Source organism: Sycon ciliatum, chromosome 12 (assembly GCF_964019385.1).
Source record: "Sycon ciliatum chromosome 12, ocSycCili1.1, whole genome shotgun sequence".
NCBI lineage: Eukaryota > Metazoa > Porifera > Calcarea > Leucosolenida > Sycettidae > Sycon > Sycon ciliatum.
In genome coordinates, this window is record NC_088654.1 from 20,655,740 (window position 1) to 20,669,335 (window position 13,596).

General features: G+C 45.2%; 1 protein-coding gene across 1 annotated transcript in view; it reads right to left on the reverse strand.

The window, feature by feature from the left end:
* The window catches only part of LOC135828549 (protein sidekick-2-like), a 158,939-nt gene that overhangs the window by 108,980 nt on the left and 36,363 nt on the right, over positions 1–13,596 (reverse strand). The window contains exon 7 of the mRNA XM_065340989.1: positions 12,740–12,805. Coding sequence (XP_065197061.1) covers positions 12,740–12,805 — 66 coding nt within the window. The remainder of the gene's footprint in view (positions 1–12,739; positions 12,806–13,596) is intronic.

Sequence of the window (13,596 nt, forward strand, 5' to 3'; positions counted from 1 at the left end):
TTGATATTGCAGATATTGCTGAGGGAACATATGCTGGTTTGTATTCGTGGGTCCCCATGGTACATGGGCCACGCGTACTCATCCGGCGGATATGTGTGAATAATAATAATAATAATAATACCGTGCAGAGAACAAGGGTATACAAGTAAGAACTACGCGTGACAAGTGTGTATCAGCAACAAAAAAAGTGAGAACGAATGATAATAATAAAAATAACAAACAAGAAGGTGACAAACCACATAATAATAATAATAATAATAATTCAGAACTAAATATTGCAACATCATAATAATAAACGACATACATGTACTGTCCATTGGCATCAGTATTCCGAGTAAGATTTTCGTCGCTTGTGTGGTGTGTTTCTCCACCAATGAGCGTGTACTATGATTATTTATCGCTGTTCTCACACTTTACCATTTTAGCAGCTTGCATATGCCATTGATATTATGTGGAAAGCGCGCACTTGCGCCATTTCTGGTGTATAAGAATGATCATTCCTCCATTATCATCATTATCATCCTCTACTGATGAGCTCCGACAGGGAGCGAAACAGCTGTCTAGAGGCGTGGAGCAATATTATCTCTCAACGGAAGTGTCCTTGCTGGTGTCTGTATGGTTCGGCTGAAGAGCGCGTGGTTGTGATGAGTTGGGAATGCAATGAATAATAATAATAATAATTTTTTAAAAGAGGTCGGAGGCGGATAATACTTTAAAACGAAGGTAAGTTATGGGTCGCAAATATCCACGCAAACACACATCCAGTCATAATAAGGCACTTGTCATAAGTATCCGAACGTCTACGGTCCCTTCTCATCAAGGATTATACAGGGAATGGCTCAAGCTGGAAAGACTAAAGCGTAAAGATAATTAGATAACAACACTCGTGACAAGGTGGAAAATTATCAAGTTTAGCACGACACAAAACTCGAAGGAAAATAATAATAGTGACAACAACATAGTGAGCAAATTAAGTTACATTGTTACCACCTCGACGAGGAGTAACACCAAACAATTGTAGCGACAACACATTTTCTTTCTGTACGCAAAGTTCAGGATATAACTTACGGATATACAAAGCTTCTAACACAGCCAAATGTAACGCACATCTACCACGTGACAATATTGAGAAAACATTATCACTGTACAACTCACGACAATTGGTATGGGCTGACAGATGTTGCTTGATTGACGAAGTGCGATTCTTAGCTCCATTGGGTGTTGTCTCCTCCAATGTCCCGTCATCTCGCCTCTTCGTGGCATCACCACTATCTGTCTCTTCGCGTTTCCGCGGCCTTCCACGTTTCTTGACACTAACCGTTGGGTGCGCGATACCCGGTGTCCTTTCCGTTACGTCTCCTCCATTGCGGATTTCTATTGAGCTTCTTACTCCAACTTGTCCGGTGTCCGATATTGAGGTTAGTTTTCGCGGTCTACCACGTTTTCGAATATTGACTGTTGTTGTCACTTCCGTTGTCGTTGTACGTTCGTCCTCATCAGTCCGTATTTTCACTTGGCTTCTCGTCACCCTTTCCGACGCCGACAGATCCTTTGTCAGTTTCGGTGGTTTACGTGTGGGTCCTTCACCATCTTTTATGCTGTTCTCAGCTGGCCCGTGTCCTACACACGCAGAGGAGGACGGGCATGCAGTCACATCTTCACGGGAAGAAGAAGATCCACCGATGGACTGGACAGCACATTTTGGAGGACGACCACGGCGAGGACGACAATCGCGCGCATCAAGCGGAACACAACTTAACGACACCTGAACTTTGCGTACAGAAAGAAAATGTGTTGTCGCTACAATTGTTTGGTGTTACTCCTCGTCGAGGTGGTAACAATGTAACTTAATTTGCTCACTATGTTGTTGTCACTATTATTATTTTCCTTCGAGTTTTGTGTCGTGCTAAACTTGATAATTTTCCACCTTGTCACGAGTGTTGTTATCTAATTATCTTTACGCTATATAAGTTTTAGTCTTTCCAGCTTGAGCCATTCCCTGTATAATCCTTGATGAGAAGGGACCGAAAACGTTCGGATACTTATGACAAGTGCCTTATTATGACTGGATGTGTGTTTGCGTGGATATTTGCGACCCATAACTTACCTTCGTTTTAAAATAATAATAATAATAATAATAATAATAATACGAAGTAGTGGTTGCGACTTCGGCGATGAATTGTCAGAAAGGTTTGCTCCCCACACCGGAGCTCGCGCTATTCCGCCGACTTTACTTGACACTTGACTGACTCACGACTGCCATCCAGAGCACACGAGAAGTCCATCGAACCTTCGACTCGGCAAACCTGTAAGAAAGCACCACTCCCTGCTCAATACACAGTGTTTCGGGGAATTCACCCCTCATCAGTTGAGCTTGAGTAGGCACAATCTTCCTCAGCCTACTCAAGCTCAACTGATGAGGGGTGAATTCCCCGAAACACTGTGTATTGAGCAGGGAGTGGTGCTTTCTTACAGGTTTGCCGAGTCGAAGGTTCGATGGACTTCTCGTGTGCTCTGGATGGCAGTCGTGAGTCAGTCAAGTGTCAAGTAAAGTCGGCGGAATAGCGCGAGCTCCGGTGTGGGGAGCAAACCTTTCTAATAATAATAATAATAATTTTAATATGGCAATAAGTAGGACGAGCTGAAGCGACATGTGGACTACTTTATTAACAATGTAAGCGATGGAGACGATGCAAGAAACAACCTAAAGGGTAAGGAAAAATACATGTAAGAAGAAAAAGGGCAATGGAAAAAAAAAGATGATTCGAACAAGTTTTCGTACAACACTCTTCAGGAATCACCGTTGTACTAAAGAACAAAATGAGAACAAAGGAAATAATATAGCAATCAAGGTAGGGTGACACGATACAATGACAGCACTAGAATATCGAGGTGCGATTTCTCACAAAAGTGTGCAGAAAACAAGGGTATACAAGTAAGAACTAAGCGTGACAAGTGTGTATCAGCAACAAAAACAAAAAAGTGAGAACGAATGATAATAATAACAATAATAAACAAGAAGGTGACAAAACACATTTAGGCACAAGTGGCAACAACGTTGCCACACTACACAACAGAACATTATTTGAACAATTTTAAGGTAATAACACTATCTTTCTGGACACACAAATTCGGCTTATGAATGCGCTGACAAACAGCTTCCAAAACTTGTAACTGCAAAAGATAACCATGACGAGCACGGCACAAAACAGAAAAACAGGAATCAGAATAAGTACGACAACAGTCAGTACTAGAAACCAAATGATTGTATACTGAAGACTTGTTATTACGAGACGGACGCACACAATCTCGACTCACGCGCACACCCTCACACTCACTCTCACCCTCACTCAGCTCACCTTCTCCCTCACTGTCCGAATCAGAACCTGCTCCGTCATCCACCGCGGTTTGACTCTCCTCCTCACTTGCATCGTCCTGCGTCTCACCTTCACCACCCACGCCAACCCTGAATGCCGTTGCCTTCACGTCAGTCGTCGTCCTTTCCGATTGTTTCCTTTGTATTTTTACCGTGAATTCATAGGTCCGGTTGTAATCTGCTGTAGATCTCCGTGGTCTGTCATTTGCTGCTTTGTTTTGTGGATTAGTTGTTGTTGTTGTTGGATGTGAACCTGGTGTTGTTGTTGGATGTGCAGCTGGTGTTGTTGTTGCAGCCATGGTTGTTGGTCTTTCTGTTGGATCCAGCTCTGGTTCCGGTGGGACAAATCGACCGCCGCGGGTGCTCCCCACCAACACAGACCTCGAAGGAGGAGGGTCAGGGGGAGGCAGAGGTGCTGTCACCACTCGAGGCACAGCCCCATGCAAAGCACCCAGAGGCACAGACTTAGGCACACCCGAGGGCTGCACCAATGGCGGTTCCGCACGCACCTCCAAAGAGCTGCCAAGCTCCAGCCCGTCCAACACAGATGTCAGAGGGGGAGCGGCAGACAGCGGCAGGGAACTATCCTGCCGTCTAGGTGATGGGTTTTTCCTAGGCCTCCCGCGTTTGGGCCTCTCAGATTGCGCACTGGGTGGAAGGATGTGAAGTGGAGTGTGTTGTTTGATACGTGCGTTCAGGTGCTGAACAGTCCTACCAACATACCGACTAGCACAATGTCGGCATTCGAAGTTGTAGATAACATGACTGAGGTGGAGGGTTGGTAGGACGTCCTTCCGCACCGTGAACGCACGCATTGTTGTGAAGACTGGCACAAAATGTACTGCATAATAAGTACGACGGACGATAGACTTGACTGCGTGACACACTTTGATCGATTCCTGCCCCTTCCATGGCAAACATAGATAGACGGGACAGCGAGGTGGACCAATCAGCACCGATTTCGGTTTCTGCTCCATGGACAGAAACTTACGCAACAAGAATTCCGGATAGCCATTCTTCAAGAAAACAGATCGAAGGAAATCGAGCTCGGCCTGCAGCTTACTGGGCGAACAAATACGTTCCGCACGGTCCACGAGGTTACGAACTAAGTTGGCCTTGTATTGAGACGAACAATATGAATCGAAGGCAATGTACTGACCGGTGAACGTAGGCTTACGATACACAGAAGTCAACATTTCACAGCCAGTCTTCTCTACAAGCACGTCTAGAAATGACAACTTACTAGACTGCTCGTGCTCACAAGTAAAGCGGAGGGAAGGATGTAGGCTGTTGAGCACATCGAGAAACAATTCACTGCTCTCAACACTGTCAAAATGCGTGAACGAATCGTCAACAAAACGCACGTAGAACGCGGGCCAAAGCGACTCATCAATCTTGCACTCACAATAACCAACGAATATATTGGCGAGGACGGGACCAAGAGGAGATCCCATCGCCACACCATCTACTTGCTTGTACATCACATCGTTGAACGAAAATTCGACACCAGTTGTAACTGACAGCATCAAATGACGAAACGCCGCTTCCGATACCCATGGAGTATCAACATCATCGTTACGGTACAATACATCCATACAGATGTCAACAGTCTCATCAATAGGAACATTCGTAAAGAGACTTACAATATCGAAGGAACACATGTGTGCATTGAGAGGGACCGGACTATCACGAAGCCTCGCAACAAAGTCGAAGCTATCCTTCACAGTGCGTTTGCAATAGTAATCTTGAACAGGCTGTAGGTAGATGCACAGCCATTTCGAGATAGAGTATTGAGGGGAGGCGGTCATGGATACTATTGGTCTAACAGGGCATGTAGGTTTATGAATTTTAGGAAGGCCATAGAGTCTAGGACGAAGGGTACCAGTCGGTTTGATGCGATCGAATTCATGTTTTGAATTCGTGTCACCCTACCTTGATTGCTATATTATTTCCTTTGTTCTCATTTTGTTCTTTAGTACAACGGTGATTCCTGAAGAGTGTTGTACGAAAACTTGTTCGAATCATCTTTTTTTTTCCATTGCCCTTTTTCTTCTTACATGTATTTTTCCTTACCCTTTAGGTTGTTTCTTGCATCGTCTCCATCGCTTACATTGTTAATAAAGTAGTCCACATGTCGCTTCAGCTCGTCCTACTTATTGCCATATTAAAATTATTGTCTCCTCGTCGAATTTTTAAATAATAATAATAATAATAATAATACGAAGTAGTGGTTGCGACTTCGGCGATAATTTGTAAGAAAGGGTTTGCTCCCCACACCGGAGCTCGCGCTATTCCGCCGACTTTACTTGACACTTGAGTAAAGTCGGCGGAATAGCGCGAGCTCCGGTGTGGGGAGCAAACCCTTTCTTACAAATTATCGCCGAAGTCGCAACCACTACTTCGTACTGTTGTGCCCAGCGCGGGCTTGCGACTAGTTGGTTTGGAGGTGACAGCGTTGCGAATGACCGAGGGTCCTCGACGTCTGTCTCACCGTCCAGGAGCGACACTGACTCACGCTGCTATCTGGTGTTCACGAGGTGTTTATCGCGCTGGAAGCGGAGCGTCTCTGTAAGTTTGTATCCCTGGTGATGTTTGTGCCTGGAGAGCACTATATAAGTGGTGCTCTTCAGGCACAATCTTCCTCAGCCTACTCAAGCTCAACTGATGAGGGGTGAATTCCCCGAAACACTGTGTATTGAGCATGGAGTGGTGCTTTCTTGCAGGTTTGCCGAGTCGAAGGTTCGATGGACTTCTCGTGTGCTCTGGATGGCAGTCGTGAGTCAGTCAAGTGTCAAGTAAAGTCGGCGGAATAGCGCGAGCTCCGGTGTCCGGCGCTGACAGGTTTTTCACTCCAAAGGCAGCTCACAACACGTGCCACACATACTGATGGCACTTGGGTCTTTTTCCCTCCCCCAGGGGACCAACCACGGTCAGTTTCTGGAAACTACCAGAGGTGAAAGAAAGTGATTAAATTTGGAAAGGATTGGGAGAACTTCATATTCAAAGGATCAGTCGGGGAAGTGAACTGCCTGAAAAGAGAAAAAAACGCCAGACCCACCAGGACTCGAACCTGGGACCCTGCTTGTCATGAGCAATGCTCTAACCACTGAGCTATGGGACCAGGCTGAACCTAGAAGGCGCTGACAAGTTTTTCACTCCAAAGGCAGCTCACAACACGTGCCACACATACTGGTGGCACTTGGGTCTTTTTCCCTCCCCCAGGGGACCAACCAAGGTCAGTTTCTGGAAACTACCAGAGGTGAAAGAAAGTGATTAAATTTGGAAAGTGTGTGGCCGTGTTGTGAGCTGCCTTTGGAGTGAAAAACTTGTCAGCGCCTTCTAGGTTCAGCCTGGTCCCATAGCTCAGTGGTTAGAGCATTGCTCATGACAAGCAGGGTCCCAGGTTTGAGTCCTGGTGGGTCTGGCTTTTTTTTCTCTGTTCAGGCAGTTCACTTCCCCGACTGATCCTTTGAATTTAAAGTTCTCCCAATCCTTTCCAAATAATAATAATAATAATACCGTAAAGTACCGCCAGAGCGCCCCACCATCTCGTCCTTTCGTGGTCGTCTTGTGGAGGTGGTTCCTGTCTGTAGGTCATACGACACGGACCTTGTACACATATTGCAGTCAATCCGTATCCAGTTTACTTTCAAGCGGATGCGAGGTCTACATAAAACATGACAAGCGTGACCTTAGTACACGAAGGTTCTCACACCGTACAAACTTAGTAGCATTCTGCCATACGATTGTCTTCCCTTGGCTGTTAAATCAAGGTGGGGCGCTCTCGCGAGACGGGGCGCTCTGGCGGTACTTTACGGTAATAATAATCTCTGCTGGGATGACGACTACACCATAGCTCAGTGGTTAGAGCATCGCTGGCTACAAGCGAGGGTCCCTGGTTCGAGTCCTGGTGGTGACAGTCAATTTTTTCTTCAGACATTTCCCTTTCGTATTATTCCCTCAAAACCAGTTAATAATAATAATAATAATAATCTTCACTAGTTTGAGGGAAAGAGACAAACGGGAAAAGTCTGAAGAAAAAATTGACTGTCACCACCAGGACTCGAACCAGGGACCCTCGCTTGTAGCTAGCGATGCTCTAACCACTGAGCTATGGTGTAGTCGTCATCCCAGCAGAGACTGTTCAACATTTTCTTCAGACTTCGTAACTCACACTTCCTGTGAATCCACACAGGCGGGTGGGACGCAGCCCTCACTGTAACCCACACACTTCACGTACACTCTAGCACGCGGGGAGCCCCAAGTCATAAAATCTTCCCTCTTTTGATTGAAAGAGACAAACGGGAAAAGTCTGAAGAAAAAATTGACTGTCACCACCAGGACTCGAACCAGGGACCCTCGCTTGTAGCTAGCGATGCTCTAACCACTGAGCTATGGTGTAGTCGTCATCCCAGCAGAGACTGTTCAACATTTTCTTCAGACTTCGTAACTCACACTTCCTGTGAATCCACACAGGCGGGTGGGACGCAGCCCTCGCTGTAACCCACACACTTCACGTACACTCTAGCACGCGGGGAGCCCCAAGTCATAAAATCTTCACTAGTTTGAGGGAAAGAGACAAACGGGAAAAGTCTGAAGAAAAAATTGACTGTCACCACCAGGACTCGAACCAGGGACCCTCGCTTGTAGCTAGCGATGCTCTAACCACTGAGCTATGGTGTAGTCGTCATCCCAGCAGAGACTGTTCAACATTTTCTTCAGACTTCATAAATCACACTTCCTGTGAATCCACAGAGGCGGGTGGGACGCAGCCCTCACTGTAACCCAACCACTAATAATAATAATAATAATAATAATAATTAACTGGTTTGAGGGAAAGAGACAAATAATAATAATAATAATAACACTGTACATCGAACGGCATGACACGCTGGTCAAGTTGGTGCATTGGGCACTATGCAAGCGGCATGGTCTGGGTCAGCCGGGAAGCAACCCGCTGAAGCATCATCTTGTGCCTGTCACGGACAATCTTGACATGAAGCTCCTGTGGGAGTTCAAAATCCCAACGGATACGCAAGTGCGCCACAACCGTCCAGACCTGGTGTTGCGGTCCAGCACACAGGTGCTGCTGATGGATGTCAGTGTTCCATTGGACCAGAATGTGCCCACAAAAATTGCTGAAAAAATAACAAAGTACGCTCCCCTTTGCCAAGAGCTGCGGCGCATCTGGCATGTGGATGATGTCCGCGTTGTGCCCCTGGTTGTTGGGGCGCTTGGTGGACTGACTGGTGTGTCCCTGTCACACTTTGTGTTGGCATTGCCAGGCACTCTGCGCATTGAAAGGGCTCAGCAATGTGCTATCCTGGGCACGCTGAACATCGTCAAGTTGGTTCTTGGCATTCGGCATTAGGCTCCTCATGTTACGGGTAGAGCTAGTCCGTATAAACCTCCAATACCGCAGTTGCTTTGACATCCATGAATGTGCAGTATGACGGTCCTCACAACCTGATTTTTCTCTTGTCATTTGAGTATGTCCTGCATTCATCTCTTCCTCTATTTCTACAGGTCTATTCCTGGTAGTCCATTTTTGTGATTACTCTTTTTGTATTCAAATATGTCCTGTCCTCCTCCATCTTTTTGTATTCGAGTATGTCCTGGCCTCCTCCATCGTTCTGCTTATTTCTGTTCGTCTCTCAGTTTCTCCCTCGGCTTTCAATCCTTTTTGCTTCGGTCTTCATTGCGTTGGCCATTTAGCTATTTTTTTCTCTCATTACCCTTGGTCTCTTTTGGCCCGGTGATGGGTTCTTACCTCATGTCATGACAACGTGAGTGAAATAAAGCCAACTCCATAATAATATTGCAGCTGACATTCAACGACCTGATGCTTAGATCCATGAGGGGGGGGGGGGGGGAGGGGGAGTGCGGATCTCATCAGTCAGTTTTTGTGCTAATTGTTTTTGACTCAACAGTATTCTGCTTATAACCGTTAGTGTTGGACAAAATGGATAACTTGTAAACTTATAGAAAGGAAACGGACATATGGAAACGAGTTAAGAGTAACTCTCCATCACTGTAACTAGATACTATAATACAGTCAGACATATGTCTTTTTCCTTTCTACTTTTATTATTGGCTCAATACCCGAGTTTCAAATTGTAAACTTGTGGTCCTCTTTTTTTTAAATTCAATCCTTGCCTCTCCATCCGAGTTGAAAAGAAATTATAGCAATAAAAACTGATTTATGGCAGCTTTCGAAAAAGAATTATTGTCTTCTAGTCCTGGGTCCTTCCCCTATAGAAAATTTCTAAAATTGCATTCCAAACTGTCTTGGACTCCGTCTAAAAAGTAAGAAATTAACGAAATGTGATTGCCGAAAATTAAAATGTCACACAAAACCTCACAATAATCACAACATTTGACAATCAAATACTGCTTTCAACACTTGTTCAGTCTGACACTTGTACTTGTACTGTACCAATATGAATGCATGGGAAAGAGGATGACGAGGGGAAAAGCTCTTCTCGCTTTTCATCCTGTGTGTCATTACAGTCGTCCCTCTCTAATCCGGCACCTTTTGCAACGGCATTTTCTGCTGGATAAACAAGGGTGCTGAATTATCAAATCCTGCCCTTCAACCCGGCCCACCTGTTAACATCCATGTTGGTGTTGTACGTCAAAACGTAGGGATTTTCTGGGTCAATCCAAGTACTTTGTGGAATGCATGTCTTTAACATACACTTCGGAATATCCTGTGCACTGGCATAGGATATTCCCAAGTGTATGTTACATGTGTTGTGTCTGTTACAATGCTCCCTGACGGTATGCGATGTGCAACTGCTGGATAAGAAAATCAAATTTTGTACAGTTTGAGTGATTTGTTGCAGAAAATCGCGGCTGGAGGCGGAATTCAAGTGCCGGATTAAAGTGTAGAAAATGAACTTAAAAAATCCGTTTTGCCAGAAAGTGTGCTGGTTTGCAAGGGTGCTGGATAAACAAGTGCCGGATTAGAGAGGGACGACTGTATTGTGAGGTTTTGTGTGAAATTTTAATTTTTTTCTCCTTCTTTTCCATTTTATCTCCTTATATAGGTCGTCCCTTGTTAATACATAATCTCTGGGACTTGACAAATGTTATGTATTAACGGGGTTTATGTACTAAACGAAAGTGTACATAACTTGCTTGTGTACCAGAATTTTTCACTTTTTTCAACTTTTCTGATTGTTTCTTGCTACCATGACTAGGGAGCGAGATATTCTTGATTCCCTCGATATAACATAAAATTTTGTTATAACGGTCACGATCACACTCAGCGAAGATTGTACAGTTTACATGATAACATGCCCAGCCGCGCCTGGACAGTCACTCGAAAGAAAAACAGAGCTTTCTCGGCTTGTGATGTGCGCTCTGATTTCTGAGCTAATTGCGTCCACAAGTAGAAACTAGAACACAATGTGCCTCCACTGGAAGGCCGAAAGACCAACAAATTATGTATTATTGAGGTAGGTGGCATGCGGGTACGGAGAAATGTTATGTACAGTGGTCCCTCTATAATCCGGCACCATTTGTGCCACGAAAATCTGCTGGATTAGGGAGGGTGCTGGATTAACAAATCTGATTTACTGCTGCAATGTGCATGAAGAGGACATTTTGGCTACTGAAAATTGTGCTGGTTTATCGAGGGTGCTGGATTATAAAGTGCCGGATTAGAGAGGGACGACTGTACTAACGGGGTTTATGTACTAACGAATTATGTACTTGGATTTTCTGGCCTTTTTGTAGATGCGCCAAAGAGGTAAAATTATATTCCATGCAATACGATACAATACAATAATACAATAATGTCCTTGCCTTGATAGTGTGCTTGTGCTTAAAGGGGAAGTTAAGGCAAAAATCAAAATTTCACCAGTTGTAGTCTTCGGGGTGCCGAGTCGAATGGTCGTGGTCCGAGGAAGCTGAGACGCTCCCTTCCTACGTTAATCCCATTCGAACTCGCGCACTTCCACCGAAACTGGGTGACTGCGCCCTACTAGATGGGGATTTGTATGCAAAATGTCACTAAAAGCGCCATGTCGTTCTTATAAAAGCGCGGATGACCGTGATTGGTCCATATGTTGTAGTCTTTTGGACGCTGAGTCGATTGGTTTTGGTCCGAAAAGGCTGCGATGCAGCGTTCCTCCTTTATTCCCAATCGAACAAGGTTGAACACGCGGTCACGTGCTCCTGCGTACGCCAGTCATCTGATCACCGTGCCTGCAGGGTACAACTTAGGCTGCGTTTACACGACAACGCTGGGGGCGAAAACGCAACGAAATCCTTTCGGATCCATGGTTCATTTACACGGTACGCGGAGCAAAACGTAAAAGTTGTACACCAAAACGGAAGAAAACCAAAACGCTGGCCAAGGTGGAAAAATTTGAAAACGGAAATGTTCTGCCGGATAAATTTGGGTGTGTAAACAGTGGAAACGGTGTGCTGGCCTCGTTTTCGGTCACGTTTGTTTCGTTTTCAGCCATTTACACGGATCCGACAATCAAAAAAAATTGTTTTTACAAGTTTCGTCATATGACGTGTGTTGTCGTGTGCCATTATACTTGAGTGTGATTGGTGCTTCCACGGCAACACTTGGCACATGACGAACTTTGGCGGATCCTTTGCTCTCGTGTAGACGCTTGAAAACGATACAAACAGAGACCACCTCGGATCGGCTTTGATCGTGTAAACGGACGAAAACGAAAAAAGAAATGCGGGACTGAAAACGGAAAACTGGCCGTGCGTTGTCGGTTAAACGCAGCCTCACTAGCCAGTTTGACCTTTTTCGGGTGCAGTCTTGTCACTCGAGTTGAGCTCGAGTTGAACCTTGGTGTGAAAGTTGTCGCCTGCTGGCGTGGTGACCAGGTGATTTGGGCACCCCGGAGCACGTGACCGCTTGTTCAACCATGTTCAATTGGGAATAAAGGAGGAACGCTGCATCGCAGCCTTTTCAGCACAAAACCAGTCGACTCAGCGTCCAAAAGACTACAAGATATGGACCAATTGCGGTCATCCATTTCAAGGAGGCTCTGCCAAAGTAATGCTCTTTAACACTCCAGGCTGTATTGATACGTATTTTTCTTCTTCTTCTTTCCTTTCTTTCTTTCTTTCTTCGCATATTTGCTCTCGGTCTGTGGTTGAATTCACCCTCACTTCCTTCTGTTGCCTTTTTTAAACACGTGAAATGAAACAAGAAACTGACTCTAACAAACAATTTATTGATATACGTGAAATGAGGTGAAAAGAATAGAGCCGTTGTCAGTTGACAACCCCCCCCCCCCCTTTATTTGAAATAAAGTGTAGACTGTATATAAATAAAAAAATTAACGGAATTTAATATGTCACACCCTCTATGACCAACATACAACTTACAATGTTTTAAGATGACTTGAAAACGGTACGCTTGGTAAGGTCTTGATTCGATTATTTTGCAAATGACTGCATGAACATACAATGTAGGCACGTAGATAACTGAAGTATGCGAATTTATGCTAGGTTGTGCGTGATTTTGTGCACGTTGCCTGTACGTGGTGTTGGTGCATGCCCGTGTTACTGGGGTTTGAAAAGCAGTCTTTGTCTTCAGTGAACATCATGGGTGTTTTGCCTGCGCAAAAGTGTTTCTATGCTCCACACCTGTCTATATTATTAGTATTATTATTTAAAAGCACTGTCGCGTTCAAGTCGGTGGATGCCATTAGGTGCACCCACAGGTTCGCTCGTGCCGGCTAGACTAAAGTAAGTGGATAATGATTTGATGATGTTGAGCTACGTGTCTATATGAGTACATTTAAAAAATACATGTGAATGTATGCACACGATCCAATATGCCGCGAATGTATGGGATCTGGTTCTAAAGACCACCTAGCTTTAAAGACCACTTTTGCTCGCACCGTCGTCGGGGCGGTCGCTCGCGGTTTTACTATTATTCTCTTCCAGGACATTACTGTCATCTAGCCCATGACCATGTCAAAACCTACCGGTAAGTCTGTGTGTGCGTGTGTGCGTGTGTGCGTGTGTGCGTGTGCGTGTGTGTGCGCGCACAACGCGGCGTCATCCGCAAACTGAGACTCGGTTAGAGTGCATTGAGACAAATGACTCTTGGCACTCTTGGCAGTAGCTGCAACAGCTAAGTCATGGATGTATTCAGGGTGCTCAGCGCTGGACGTCCGCCACCTGAGGCTGAATGCTGGCCGTGGTGAGGGAGTTGCAATTGTGTTGGATCGTGAAGC